Source organism: Pleurotus ostreatus (genome assembly GCF_014466165.1).
Source record: "Pleurotus ostreatus strain PC9 chromosome Unknown scaffold_5, whole genome shotgun sequence".
NCBI classification, from domain to species: Eukaryota; Fungi; Basidiomycota; class Agaricomycetes; order Agaricales; family Pleurotaceae; genus Pleurotus; species Pleurotus ostreatus.
This window is the reverse complement of record NW_023503160.1, coordinates 2,957,284-2,971,659: the sequence shown is the minus strand read 5'-3', so window position 1 is coordinate 2,971,659 and position 14,376 is coordinate 2,957,284. Positions and strand designations below refer to the sequence as shown.

Below are 14,376 nucleotides of genomic sequence, written 5' to 3'. Positions count from 1 at the left end.
TGAATAATAGGCCCCGTTAGAAGCAGGGAGAAACCAACACAAACGAAACACCTCCAAGCCGTCTAAACCGTCGGCTTCGTTAGCGGGAGTCCCTGATGCTTAGAAAAGGCCGAGCACGACCAGCAACGGTGAATTCACATGAGTTGTGATGTGTTTGTCTATAACTGAACAATGAACGCAAACAACAAAGGAATCGAGGTGATGCCACAGTAGCCTTGTTCTCCTTTGCTCTCAACCACCACAGTCCCCGCTCCCCCAGTGAATGATTAAACGAATGGCTGGTCGTTTTGGATCCCACCTGGGTCATATCAGCAAACATGAAGAAGACCAACTTACCCCACAACTTGCTTCCTCGTCCGCGATGGTCCAGCATCATATCCTGGCCAACTCGCTAGGTCAAGGCACAATTCCCCATACCCTAACGCATACCCCCGGGCACTCACAGACTCATTTCGACCATCGAGGCTCGATTTCAACGGAACGCACATCATTTAGCGACTTGAGTAAGCGGGGGGATAGCTTGGACGTTCTACCGGAAGAGCCCATGCAGCCGAGGCTAGTGAAAAAGACGCGGGGGTCGTACAAACTAGCAGATTTTGTGATTCAAAGGACACTCGGGACGGGAAGCTTTGGGCGGGTGCATCTCGGTGCGTATCCCCTTGCATTATTGCTGCTGCTACTACCACTACTAACCGGGGGATTGCAGTGCAAAGCAAACACAATCTCCGATTCTACGCCATCAAGGTGCTGAATAAGGAGAAGGTGGTGAAGATGAAGCAGGAAGCGCACACGAACAACGAGCAGCATATCTTGGAGTGCATCCAGCATCCGTTCATCGTGAATCTATGGGGGACGTTCCAAGACTGCACGAATCTGTACATGGTGATGGATTTCGTCCCTGGCGGGGAATTGTTCACGCTGCTACGGAGATCTAACGTGCGTCGAGTCGGTTGTCTGTCCTAGGGTGATCTGACCGTGCGCAGAGGTTCCCGGACCCAGTGGCGAAATTCTACGCGGCAGAGGTGGCGCTGGCGCTGAACTATCTGCATAGTCTGGACATCATATATCGGGACCTCAAGCCTGAAAACATACTGCTTAATATTGACGGGCACATCAAAGTCGCAGACTTTGGGTTCGCGAAGAGCTGTGATACAACGACGTGGACGCTGTGCGGGACGCCCGACTACCTCGCACCTGAGATCATACAGCAGCAGCGATACAACAAATCCGTGGACTGGTACGCTCTAGGCATCCTCATCTTCGAGATGCTTTCCGGGCTCCCGCCGTACCACCAACCCGACGCCAACCCCGTCCTCCTGTACGAAAAGATCACGCGTGGCCCCGCCTTCATAAGGTGGCCGACCTTCCAGCCCCTTGCGACAGATCTGATATTGAAGCTGATGGAGAGCGATCCCAGCAAGCGGTACGGCAACATGAGAAGCGGGGCGGGGGATGTGTTTTCGCATGGCTGGTTTAAGGAGGTCGATTGGGTCAGGCTGAATGCGCGAGAGATTACGGCGCCGTATTTGCCTAAAGTTAGAAGCGATGGCGATGCCTCAGCGTATGTCATCCGTGTTTCTCTCTGGCTATAGGAATTAACCATTAGAAATAGTTTTGAGATGTATGCAGAAGACGATTCGGCCAAGTTGTACGGCGTACCAGCGAACGATCCCTACGGGCCGCTATTCACAGGCTTCGAATATTCCGCGACGCCTGTATCGCAGATGGCGCATATACACGTATAGACCGTCACTATTCAATTCTCAAAGTCACTTCAACGCACGCTACAAATGGCACGACTAACGGACGAACCCGCAACGACCTCCATCCCTCCACCGATATCCATCTTGGTTTCCCAATCAACATATGTTTAATCAACAAATGGGGGTTTGTGCAACAGTGTACCACGATTGTACTGTGTACAACAAAAATCCCACTCGCGACGCCGTCCGCTCGTCTTTTGGCTTCGGTGGACGGTGTACGAACGGTGGGGCCGTACTCGGCAGCAATGACTCTAATTATCCCTTCTTATTCTCAAACTTCCCTTTCTTATTCTTTTTCCTATCCGCCTATGGGACATATGGTGTTGTAATGTCTTTGATTTTGATTTTGGGCGGCGTTTCTTGCTCTTTTCGGTACAACAGCGAACCGTTGCCGTTGTTCTCAGTGTTGATGTTGTCGATGTTGTTATGTTGTTATCAGAGATCTGTCGGACTGCTGGCATTCGCGTTTCAAACCAAGTATTCAAATATTCAAGTATCACCCATCCTCATTGTCATCAATCTCATCTCATGTATAGACAGCACCACATGTGCATAAAATCCAATCCACGACCTATATCATATCTTCACACCTTCCTATCCTCCAGACTTCTATGCCACTCACTGTACCAGATATTATTTCCTTCCTTGACCCTTTCGCATTACGGCTCTCTTACTCTTTCCCCTGTCACGACACGCTGCGCACCTTCTGACCCACTTCCTAGTTTGTCTATCTGACCTTTGAAGCCGCAGGTGTACTTGCAGGTGCGTTCGCCTCGTCTACATCATGCGTGTACTGGCTAATCATGTGAATACTCGCTGCATCATGATAAAGCCCGTGGGGCAGTGATATGGATATATTTCGGCACACCGTTCGATGGTCTGTTCTCAGTTCTCAGATGCGATCCAGTGCCGGGCTTCGTATCACCGCGAGAAAGCATCCTGGTTAGTCGCTTCGAAGGGGCCCTCCTCTGGTCATTAGACCGTGGCCCACATGGAAGGTGGAACTGCTTCGAAGCTCGCCTATGACGTGCAGTCCGCAGCTCTTCACAGAAGTCCAGCGTACTGAATTCAGCTCTACGGCATTAAGTTTTCGAACCATAGGGTAATGCAACCCTCTCTGAGCTCCCCACCATCATGTTACGTGTCTATCTTACGGCGTTGTGCCTTGTAGGCCTCACACCCATCTTCGCCGCTAGCAAGAATGTTTTCGCGCATTTCATGGTGGAGTGGTTCAGATCGAGTTACGGCTTGAGACTATTCACTGAAACGGATTACACTCCGCTTCGCCTTGTAGGCTGCTAATTCAGAGTCCTACAGCATTGCTGACTGGGAGAACGAGATCAACGCTGCTTCTGCTGTTGGTATTCAAGGGTTCGGTAGGTTACACTCGCTGCCTATGCTTGCTACCCATTACTGCAATTTAATTTAGTAAACATTTCGTTTCGTCAGTCTTGAATACGGCGGGGAACTCCTACGAGCCGTCGCGGATCGCAGATGCCTACTCTGTAGCCGAGTCGAGGGGCTTCCCCCTCTTCTTCTCTTTCGACTTCGCCTTCAACTGGGACATCGCAACCATAGCAGCCCTCGTCTCCGCGCACGCCGCCAGCCCGAGCACCTTCAAATGGAATGGCAAGGTGTTGGTCTCCTCCTTCCGAGGCGAGGACAAGGGCGATACCTTCTGGACGAATCTCAAGTCAACGCTGGCGGCGCGGGGAATCCAGATTTCTCTGGCGCCTGCTTTCATCTCGTTCCGCGACCCTGGTGCAGCGAGCACGTTGCTTACGCAGTTCCCTTCTATTGATGGGTTCATGAATTGGTGGTCGTGGCCTCAGGATAATGGGAACCTCCTTACGACGGATACGGATAAAGCGTATCAAACCGCGATCAAATCGTCTCGGACTGGTCCATTCATCATGTGTATGATATATTCACCTTCACTCTTGGCAAGATGCGCTGCTCACAAGAGCATCTGGTAGCCGTGTCCCCTTGGCAATTCAAAAATCTCGGCAGCGGAGGCGGGAACCTCGACAACGACTGGGTCGAACTCAGCGACACACTGTGGAAGTACCGCTGGGAGCAGGCGATCACCGACGTCGTGCCGGACATCGTGGAGATCGTAACCTGGAACGACTACGCGGAGTCGCAGTACATCGGCACGGTCAATCCGAATGTGTTCATGGACGCGGATGCGCACGCGTATGTTGATGGGATGGATCACACGGGCTGGCAGATCGTCGCGAAGTATTATGTTTCGTGGTATCTGGACAATTTGCCACCTGTTGTTCAGGTCAGTGTTAGTACGAATTAAACTGATGATGTGCTCTGATTATCACTGCAGAAAGATCAAGTAGTAGTGTGGTACCGCCTGCATCCCAAAGACGCGAATTGTGCAATACCATCGAAGCCTCGTAACTCACAATTCCCCGCAGATGCCGTCTTCGGATTTGCGCTCCTCACAAGCCCGGCTACCGTCACCATGGACATCGGGTTGAACAATCATCTCGAATGGAATGCACCAGCGGGCGTATCGATTGGCCAAGTCGCATTTCCACAACAGGATTCGCAGATACCTTTTATTCAGATCATCCGGAACAACAATGTCGTGGTTTCTGGGTTCGGATCTGCATTCGTCACGAAAGAATGCCAAACATATAATTTCAACTCATTCGTCGATGTAGTGCCCAACGAATGATTGGGAAATTTGTAGCAACCATAAGTAGACGAACAAATAATCGTACAGGATGGATCCGCGGGACACTCGCTTTGAAGTGGTAGGGCATGGGTTTCGAATGTCATTGCGAGCGTAGCTCGCATTCCTTCCTTCTCTAAAGGGAGGAGCTCTTGACCTAGGAAATGGGCGCGTCGCTTCGTGATTCAGTCTGAAGAGGAATCCCGCACAACGACGCGTCAAACCTCTTTCGGCCTCCCCTTTTTTGACTGTAATTGAAGCTAGCGATGTCACGATACGCGCGGCGAAACCAAGGCAGAAAAAGTGAGAGATTGGCGGTGCTAAATCAAAGGCGTTTGATTGTGGTTGCAGTCGCAAGACCACGTGATGTGAGGGTCTATTAGCGGACGGGATTTGGAAAGGATTCTAGCGAAACCGAAAATTGAAGGCTTGTTGCGCTCTAGAGCAAGAGGTCGCGGAATCGGAACACTGCCTGTCTCGCGGGTCCGCACAAGAACCAGAGCAGTCCGGAGCAGTCTCGCTAGACTGGACACTTGTACATTGGTGCAATGTAGGCCAAACGAGAACCATTAAGGAAGTAATTGAACTTCACTTGTCGATTCTCGAAGTAATCGACTAAGATAGCTAGCGAACGGTATCAGATATCTACTTCTTCGCGGTCCACTTCGACACAAAGAGAGAAAGCTTCTTCTGTGCTTGCCTCGACTCGATCGACTCGATATCCTGGGGTGACATCCACTATAAGCACTCGAGCACTGGAGTCCAAACAGTGTACTTGCTGCAGACGCACCTTCTGTATCCTGGCCAGTGTTTCTGCTAGCGCATCTGCTTTGGCTTGAGTAATTCTCGTTACTGAGGCGAGGCGCGGGGAATCGGAGAAGGGGGGCGAGGAGTTGAGCGGGGAGTGCTGGTATATGGCGGACAACAGGGGCGCGTGGCTAGCGGATCTACAATATATGATGCACGATGCACGATGTTGCGTGAGAGTGTGAGGGGTGGATCGTAAATTGGTCTGCTAATATTTCGGGAGAAGGAAGAGGGATCTTACAGGTTCTCCAAAGAAGGTGGGATACGCGCGAGGAGGCGTTGCTCGTCCTCCAGCAGCGCCGCTTCGTACGCCGTCCAGAGGTTTATCTCGTTCTCGATATCTTCTGTGTCGAGCAGGACCAGCGGCGGCGCGCCTTTAGGACGCGAAGCTATCCAAACACAGGCTCAGTACACCATTCGTCCTCTCACAATAACAAGGCACTCACGTTCACGTTCCTTGAAGAAATCGCACAAATGCGCAAATGCCCCATGGTCGCCGCACGCACCGCGCCCGTTATCCCCAGCCGCGCTGTCTTTCGGTTTCGGTTTCGGGGGCGGCGCACTGGCTCTGGCAGCGCGCACACCGTCTGCCACGGCCTCGAGTTCCTCGCCGAGCGCGCCTAGGAGCGCCTCAGCCTCCACGGTCTTTGCATGCATAGACGAGAGGCAGTCGTGCGCCGCCTGCAGCGGAGGGAGGACACGTTCCTTGAATGATCGAAGTGCCTAAATTTAATAGAATCATCATGAGAAATGTTGGTGGTGATGCGGGCTTCACACCGTACATCGTCTAAGGCAGTTTTCTTATTCTGTAGGATGTTGAATTGGTCGAGCTTCAGCGCGGCCGCAAGCTCAGCCTCGACGTCCACGACCTCACGTCCCGGCGAGTATCCAGCGGTTGTAGTTGTAGTTGTTTTTGTTGTATCATCCCCCGAAAGGAATTCACCTAGGTCTATCTGACCGTCCTGCGATAGCGCATCGACCATCGCTCTAATTTCCGCGTCAAAAGCAGCTTCTTGTGCCAATCTAACCGAGGCCCTCCACGCTTCCGTCGATGGTTCCCGGAGAACGCACAGGTCAGCCGCGATCTCCTCTGGCGTAGGTATTTCCTGCGCTATGGCGTGGATATCGGCGACTCTGCGTTTGTACTGCTCGATGACAGGCTTGCGTAGGGAGGATATGCCCTCAAGTGTCCGGTCATAACTTACAAAGGGGCCGTCTGTGGTCGTTCTTTGCGGCGAGACAGAGCACAAATCGACACCGGGCTTTGGGAATACGTCCATCAGTTGATAAGACGAAGATAGGCATCCAGAAAGAGCTACGGCCATCTAGATCCCTGACTCAGGAATTCAAGTCGTCCGACGCAGTCGAGTCGTCCTACCTTGATTTCCATTTCATCGAAGCCCTCGAGGCACTGCGAAGACTTGGCTTCGGTTTCTTTGATAGCGCTGCGCAGCTGCATTATAGTTGTAGACATCTTCTTGGTGGCCGATCTACCTGCACACATGAGATTGTAGGGAGAACTAGACTTTCGGTCTACCCACTTCATTTGCTCCAGACGACTGTTCGAGTGCTCGGTTTCGGCTTCGAGGAGCTGGGATTCCTTGTCCATACATTCCACGCGGGAACTAAAGCCAAGACTCTATGATTAGTACCTGGTGCCCATTCATGGCTTTGCTACTCGCTTGGAAGCTGATGGTAACATGTATCCCGGAGGCATCGAGAGCAGCGCGTCCCCGTCGGGGGTTACGGGAATCTCCTTTCGTCTTCTCGCCAGTCTGTATAGAATGAACATTAGCACGTTAGCATTGCATGCAAGATAGAGATAGATACAGTTCCATTTCTGATTTCTCCAGAACGATTCCTATCAGAGCGGCGCGTACATCATCATGCAGCTGCACATCGTCGGATGCGCGAGAGATATCTATGGTTTGAAGTTGCTGGTGGATTAGTTCGAGGAAATCGCTGTCTATTCCATGCGGCGGTTCTCCGCCTTCGTCTCCACCGACGACTTTCAGCGCTGCTGCAAACATCCTTGACCGTCGTGATGAATCCATTCGCTGAAGTAAAGTTTGCGCGGAGTTGGATTAGCGCCTGAGAAAACACGGCCAAAGCTTACTTTCGATCAAGATCATCGTTACCCCTGTCAGCGACTGGTCCTCCTGCCACCTGCTCGAAAGGCTGGAATCAAGTGTTATGCCTGTAAGGTAGGTGTCGGCTCATTGATTCAAGACCACTGGTTGATCCTCTGAGCCGAGGAATCTCAATATTTTCGTGGAATAAACCATTTACTGAGCCCGTTGTCTCAAAGGTTGTATATCATCTTAGACTCCACCTGGGATAATTCCGTGGCAGTCAAGGTGTCAGACTCTAGTGAGTGCAAGCATTTACTTCCTCCGGTTGACGTATTTCTAATCACCTTGTCATGACATGTGTAAAACAAGGTCTCAATCACGTTGCCAACACGACAGATCTCAGCAAACAACGAGTGTGCGCGGCGTGCTCCCCGACGCTCCATAATTGCTTTTTTCTTTCGTACCGCTGGCTGGAAACAGGGGTCTTCACGGGGATTTTCTTGACTTCTCACCCTCGTATCAGGCTCCACCTCCATACCCCTCCGCGTTGGTCTTTTCTTCGTCTTATTCACCTGGTGCCGGGCTGCACCCAGCTTCCCCCCCGTTCTTCACCTCATCTGCGTCGAATCAAGGTCTTTTGTTCAGATCAGCCTGTCTCCCAGCGAGCTGTTGGCGATCACAGCCAAAAGCTCAATTTCACATACTATCGCGTTGTCTAGACCGACGCTTTCGCTCTTTACCCTACAATGGCGGCCTCAGTCCGCCTCAAAACGCTACTATTCACTCTAATATACTTATTCAGCACAATCCTCGCGTCCCCGATAACCTCTACACCGATCAGCGCTACTCTCGCACCCCATGTCACACTTGAACCTCGTAGGGCACCTATCTTGAATAATGTCACGGGGGAATTGAAGGTATTTGATCCAAATACTGGAGCACTTATCCCTCAAGGACCTGCGACGGATGGCGGTGGTGTAGGCTCTTCCCCCGCAGCTCTCGTATGGATTGCGTTCTCCATCGTCGTCGGCGCGCCCCTGGCTTTAGCTGGCCTCAGAGGATGGCGTCTCACTACAGCAACTGGTACTGGGTTGGCCCTTGCTGTCTGCAGTATGTTTCAACTCTATTCTTGATGTCTCATCATTATTGACCGACTCTTGTGTAGTCTGGGCCGGTTTCATTAACTCAGTATCCGACACCGGCATCGCCGATCTCACACTCACTCTTATCGTCCTCGCATGCTTTCTCTTGGGAGGAGTCATCGGCGCCTTTAATTTTGGTCGTGTGGCTGGGATAACCTGCCTAGGAATAAGTGGCGGAGTCTCAGCAGGCATTCGTATAATGCTTTTACGCGAAGACCTTCTCATCCCCGGCCGCGAATCCGGAATGTTTATTGCTAATTGGATCCTCATTGCTGCGCTAGGCGTTGGAGGAGGAGCAGTTCTAATTTGGTGGCAGAGGACAGGGATCGTATGTCTACTTCACCGTTTCATCGTCTTTCTCATCTGATTCCCGAGTTTAGGTCGTTGGCTGCGCTTCAGCGGGAACGTTCCTAACAGCCCTCGGCATTGACCTTATAATTAATCAGCAATCGGGTATGAGCAGGGGGCTTCGGTTTCTTTTCGACCGTAACACATCCCACATTGCTGTACGTTCACGTCATCTCCCCAGCCAGTGTTTTCTCACACCAAACTCCTTTCTCTTTCGTAGGATATCCTCGGGGGTGGATACAAACCACCAGTATCGACTATAGTCCTCATGGTGGTTTCTCTTGTTCTCACGTCAGTACCCCGCTTCATGTCTGCAAGCATTCATTTGTGCTGATGATATATTTTCCATCGCTCTGGTTACGCAAAATAGTCCACTCCTTGCGTATGGCCAACATCGCGTGTTCAAAGAACCCTTCAACCGTTTTTCCGACGACGCCGTCGACCTCGACTCGCTCAACCTTGGACACGAACACCAAGAGAAGCGGGCGACCAGACTCTCCGTTGCCTGGGCGAACACCAAGACCAAGGTTTCCAGCCGATTCAGTCTCTAGTCTTCCGTTCAGATCATTTTTGAGAGGCTCCATTAAAGCATTCATGTGTATATACGCAAGGTCGCATTACTCTCCGCTCGACGAGCCGTCACCACAGTTGCAGTCGTTATGACACACATCTTAGACGTATTTATCAACTCTGTTATTCGACCGTATCATAGTTTTGTCCTGCATGCCCGATCAAGTGTATTATTACTAACACTACAATATAGTGTAAGACAATCCAATAGTATTGCTACTTTCTCTGCGAAGTCGATCAAATGATGGGTGTAATACACTACTCAAGCATAAGGGATGGTATTATCTATCTCTATACCTACGTCGAGGGCCAACTTGTGATTCCGATTCCATCCTTCATCATTCATCGATCCATCTGTTAGCTACATATAAATGATAGTAGACATCGCCAAAGAGCCCAAACAAAACCCTAGTCGTATCGTACAACACATGTGCATTTGAAAACGAGTCATTGTATCTACTGGAGTCGGATATAAATTGCTACACTACGTACTATATTGCGGTCAAGGATAACTTGTAACTACTACTAATGCTACTTAAAAATGTGCGCTGGTGCCATAGAAGGAATCCACGACACAGCTATAATGAGGAATATGCGATCAGAACACTACCTACTAAGATGTACCTACTGAAGAGTCATGATGGAGGAATTACTACTACTACGGAAAGATCCAGATGCAAGAGATGAGCAGGCAGAGCACTAACTACGGCACATCGTGGAGGAGATGCGATCAAGTGGAGTACGATGTTACAGAGAGAAATGGGGTTTGGAAGAATGCATGATATTCATTTAGACAACAGGGTTCGAGTTTTGCCAAGGTATTACACGCCATAGCGGGCAGCGAGACGTTCTTGAATGACGGGCGGGAATTGGGACACCTGCGCAGCCCATCCTGTCGCATCGTGAGCCTTGAAGCCCTGCAAAAGTTGTTGGAACATGTGGTTCAGCTCTGGGGATGGTTGTGTCCATCTGACGATTGCGTTGCAGAACCACAACAGCGACTAAGTGGTGTCAGTTAGCAAGCACTATGCAACAGGGCGACGGAAGCATACCTTAGCGATGCCCGCAGGGTTCGTTTGAACAAGGGTGCAGAACCCTCTGAATGCTGAGTCTTTCTCTTCGTTGTCCCGAATCTCATACAGTGCTTGGCACCACGCCTGCGCGAACTCCGGTAGATGAGGAGCGACAAGATTGGGGTGCATTAGACCAATTCTTCCTATCGAAACAGCGGCATTTTCATGTAGACTCCGAGGGGCCTTGGGATGTAGTAGGATGGGAATCAACCTCGCGATTAAAGGGTTCACCCATTGTTGGAATTCTTGATCATCTACGGAGAACATCGTTAGAGAAGGATGTAGACGGTAGAAGAATTACATACCACGGCCGTAACGTAACGCAACTTCACCAACGGACCAAGCGGCATTATTTGACGCGCTCACGAACTCGAATTTAGGCTCAGGATCAAGCTGCAGCGTCAACTCTGCCATGATAGCAGGCATGTGAGGACGGAGGAAGGCGAAGCAGTTCATGGCGAGATCGCCAACGAGTGCGTAAGCGGACTGTCTGACAGGAGCCTGAGGATGTTTCAGGCAGAAGGTGACGAGTTGCATGAGTTGGCTCTGGCTGATGAAAGGCTCCAAAGCCATTCCTAGCCCTTGAGTCAGACCGGACAGCAGATCCAAGGCAACTACGAGGAAAGACTTGTCGGGTTCCTCGAGCTCGGGGTTCTGTTGATAGGTCTGGTACTGGAGCAGGGATGTGTGGATGATATTGCAGCATCGCTCAAAGATCGGACCAGCGTAAGGGACAAAAGAAGGGCCCATAGCAATGGTCACGGACGCAAGGCACTATACGCGACATTACTTAATGGAAGAAATGTAATCAACGCAGAGACTGACCTCCAGCAGTGGGATCAAGTCTTCGTCGTCGTCTTTCAGCTTAGACCAGCGCGTGGTGAGCGGAGGCATCAAGATCTCAACGTATGTTGGATTCGAGAGCGCGCGGCCAACAGCATCTGCCAGCGTGCCAACGGCATCGTACAAGATGAGCATGTTTTTGTGCTGGTATTTCTCGAACGCGAAGACGAGATTGCGAAGAACGGGCTCGAGGTAGGGTACAAGCTCCATTCCAGCGTCCTCTTCCAAAGTTGCAAAGGCACTACACCCAGCTTCTTGGACACGCTTGTTGTTGTCGAGTACCATGCGAAGTAGCTAGGGGCATTTGTAAGTTCAAGGAGGATGTTTCACGTTGGTAGGTTCTTACGCCTTCCATGGTTGGTACGAAGTACCGGGTCTTATGCTCCTCGGAGAAAGGCTGGCATGTCCAGCTAGCATATCGACCAAGCGTCCAGCAAGTAATCGATCGAACAAGTGGCTGTAGACGGTAGCTTAGTTAGACGCAATTCGCGATGGCGAGAGGACTGACTTTGGGATCGTTCAAAGTGTTTATGAGGTAAGGGACTAGAGTGCTCAGATGAGCTTCAATAGCCTCAATGCAGCCTTCGAAAACGTGGAATGAGCTGAGATCCGGCAAATTCTAAGGATAGCGTACCTTCAGCCATAGCACCTAGTGCCAAGATACCACTTTCTCTCTGAAGCCAGTCATTACTCCACAGTTTTTCCTTTAACGGCCCAAGTAAGACGTTCAACAAATCGGCCCCAAACCGGACTGCCAGTACATCCAAAGCCGCTGCGGCACATTTGCGAAGATTCCACTCGGTGGACATCTCCTCGGCGAAGTCATCATCGTCAAGATCGTAATCTTCTTCCTCGTCCGAGTCGTAAGTTTCCTCACCGTATGCGCCAACACGGGCTTTGGCGCCAGCTTCCTCTCCAGCAGGAGCACCGTTACCCTCGCGTTCCAGACCATGCGATTTGCCACCGTAATGCCGTGGTTTGATGTCCGTGTCTTTATCAGGGACGGCAGCATCTTCTGCGTCTCCTTCCAGCCAGAGAAGATCGTCGTCGCCGTAAACCATACAGTCAAGTAAGACGGGAGCTACCCGACCAAGTAGCGGGTGCAAATATACAGCGAGATCTGCGTCCTCGGCAAAAGTTAACCAGAACTCGCATGCTTCCAAAGCGACGTTCTCGTTCTTGTCCTTTGTAGAGTAGAGCATATACTCGGCGACATTGGTCATCTCCGGCATGAGCTTCTCGGGACGGGCGGCGAGAAGGAGCACAAGGGCTTGACAGACATGACGCCGAACTTGAGGATCCTCGTCCGAAGCACGCTTGAATAAAGCGACGATGAAAGCGTCGATATGAACGAAGAGCGATTGACAGTTCACGGGGACAAAATATGAGAGGCAAGCCACTGCGTGGGCTCGCATCTTGGCGGAAGGGTGTTCAGTAAGTGCGAGAAACTTGGGGATCATGAAATCCAAAGGTCGCATGCCGCCGATTTCGACATCCAATTTACGAGGGTAGTCCTCACAGGCTTTTTCCAAGACATTGAATGCAGCCTAAGATACCAGAATCAGTACGAAGCGAAATGAATGTCACGCTAGCGCATTGGGCAGATAAAACGGTCGAGTAAACAGAAGGAGGGTCGTATAGGCGGATTCGGCGCGTGCTGACGCAGCATAGTAGCTTACGTTTGCCGTTCCAACACGGGTACTGGGAGGCCGAGCATGAATAATGGCTATGTACTCACCTCTTGATGTTCCACATCCTCCGAGTCAAGCGAGTTGACTAACTGTTGGAGGCACTCTGGCCAATTCCTCGGTTCGAGGACCCCCAGAAACGCCACTATATCCTGACCGGCGGCATTGCGAATCATCACTGTCGAATCGGTGAATGCCTGCAACACTGCGACCTTGACATAGGCGACAACTTCTGGAGTGGCGTTCAGGATGAGGCGCGAATTGTTCTTCAAAAGATATCCAGCAATGGTTCGAATCCGAGCCTCCTCTTGAGTTGTAGTGAGGATATGGGCTAGATATGCAATGTAGTCTGGTACACGCGTGAAATTGTTCAGTTTCTGAAGACGTCGGCGGCGACCATATTAGCTTATATATGGACCATCTGCCAACGCTGTGCGAACTGACCTGGGTGATATTTCGCTGCACGGTAACGTTCATGTCCGTTGATTCATGTATTGTTTGCAGGATTTCCTGCAATCCTGCCGGTTGAGGGGACCAGGACGACATATCGTTTCGTATATCGTAGACGCGTTCTGAAGATAAAGGAACGAAAATAATGAGATTTCGAGGGATGGCGGTATAAAGACAGGTACGAATAGATCAGTTCTGTGGGCATATTGTTGCCATCTGTCACGGTCACATCAAGTCACATTTCTGTCACCCTTGACTGTCACACAACACAGTGAACCACTGCACTAAACTTGCGGCTGAGGGAATCCGATGTAGTTGACCCTGTACACTACCCTGCGCTTCCAGCGGCCAGAGACTACAAATGTAGGACACCAAGACGGGGGCAGAAAGCTTGGGGATCACGCTATCAACATATGCCGTATATCTTTCGATGATCACCATAACTAGATTGGATGGAAGACACATCGATTAATAGATACCGCTGCTCGAGTTTGAGACAGCGATACCCGTTATCATCAAGTGTGCAACGCGGACGAGTCACAATCTGGGGAAGAGAAACCACGACGTCTCCACACCGGCGCCTTCTATGAGTTGACCGGCCGGAAGCCTTTGGATTGTCATCCGTCAGAATTTACTGGCAGAATCTTCGAGTGTTCCGGCTTTGCAACCCGAGGCTTACCACAAACACAATTTGAATCAAGTTCTTCGGTGGCCTTCGTGAAGGCCACGAGCGAGAAGTACAGCTATATGAAATGATATCAATGAGGCAGTTGAAGAGACGCTTCCGTCGGTCGTCCTTCTCAAGCACCCCAATGTAACACCCACCACAATACAGATGAACACGATATGACAGGACTGCGATCAAGATTCATATCGAGCACTGACAAGCCGTCCAGGCTTGGGACAGATCAAGAATCTATGGCCGGACGCC

At 50.9% G+C, this 14,376-nt stretch overlaps 5 protein-coding genes across 5 annotated transcripts; 3 read left to right on the top strand and 2 right to left on the bottom strand.

The window, feature by feature from the left end:
• Positions 1 to 361: 361 nt before the first annotated feature.
• On the top strand, positions 362 to 1,745 carry PKA1 (camp-dependent protein kinase catalytic subunit; the record flags this gene model as incomplete). The annotated part of the gene is made up of 4 exons (XM_036777617.1): positions 362 to 647; positions 707 to 936; positions 984 to 1,561; positions 1,613 to 1,745. 4 exons carry the CDS (start codon positions 362 to 364, stop codon positions 1,743 to 1,745), a joined length of 1,227 nt encoding a protein of 408 aa, XP_036631237.1.
• Positions 1,746 to 2,897: 1,152 nt separating this feature from the next.
• PC9H_008096 (uncharacterized protein) lies at positions 2,898 to 4,455 on the top strand (the record flags this gene model as incomplete). Its single annotated transcript, XM_036777616.1, has 5 exons — positions 2,898 to 2,984; positions 3,058 to 3,139; positions 3,213 to 3,680; positions 3,740 to 4,050; positions 4,102 to 4,455. 5 exons carry the CDS (start codon positions 2,898 to 2,900, stop codon positions 4,453 to 4,455), a joined length of 1,302 nt encoding a protein of 433 aa, XP_036631236.1.
• A 642-nt stretch (positions 4,456 to 5,097) lies between these two features.
• PC9H_008095 (uncharacterized protein) lies at positions 5,098 to 7,313 on the bottom strand (the record flags this gene model as incomplete). Its single annotated transcript, XM_036777615.1, has 9 exons — positions 5,098 to 5,190; positions 5,243 to 5,399; positions 5,501 to 5,648; positions 5,706 to 5,982; positions 6,042 to 6,584; positions 6,638 to 6,749; positions 6,801 to 6,859; positions 6,912 to 7,034; positions 7,116 to 7,313. 9 exons carry the CDS (start codon positions 7,311 to 7,313, stop codon positions 5,098 to 5,100), a joined length of 1,710 nt encoding a protein of 569 aa, XP_036631235.1.
• A 764-nt stretch (positions 7,314 to 8,077) lies between these two features.
• Positions 8,078 to 9,372, top strand: PC9H_008094 (uncharacterized protein; the record flags this gene model as incomplete). The annotated part of the gene is made up of 5 exons (XM_036777614.1): positions 8,078 to 8,441; positions 8,497 to 8,801; positions 8,854 to 8,979; positions 9,042 to 9,112; positions 9,192 to 9,372. 5 exons carry the CDS (start codon positions 8,078 to 8,080, stop codon positions 9,370 to 9,372), a joined length of 1,047 nt encoding a protein of 348 aa, XP_036631234.1.
• Positions 9,373 to 10,212: 840 nt separating this feature from the next.
• On the bottom strand, positions 10,213 to 13,541 carry PC9H_008093 (uncharacterized protein; the record flags this gene model as incomplete). Its single annotated transcript, XM_036777613.1, has 9 exons — positions 10,213 to 10,392; positions 10,444 to 10,718; positions 10,770 to 11,238; positions 11,290 to 11,601; positions 11,654 to 11,764; positions 11,816 to 11,889; positions 11,942 to 12,854; positions 13,046 to 13,372; positions 13,440 to 13,541. 9 exons carry the CDS (start codon positions 13,539 to 13,541, stop codon positions 10,213 to 10,215), a joined length of 2,763 nt encoding a protein of 920 aa, XP_036631233.1.
• Between the last annotated feature and the right edge of the window lie 835 nt (positions 13,542 to 14,376).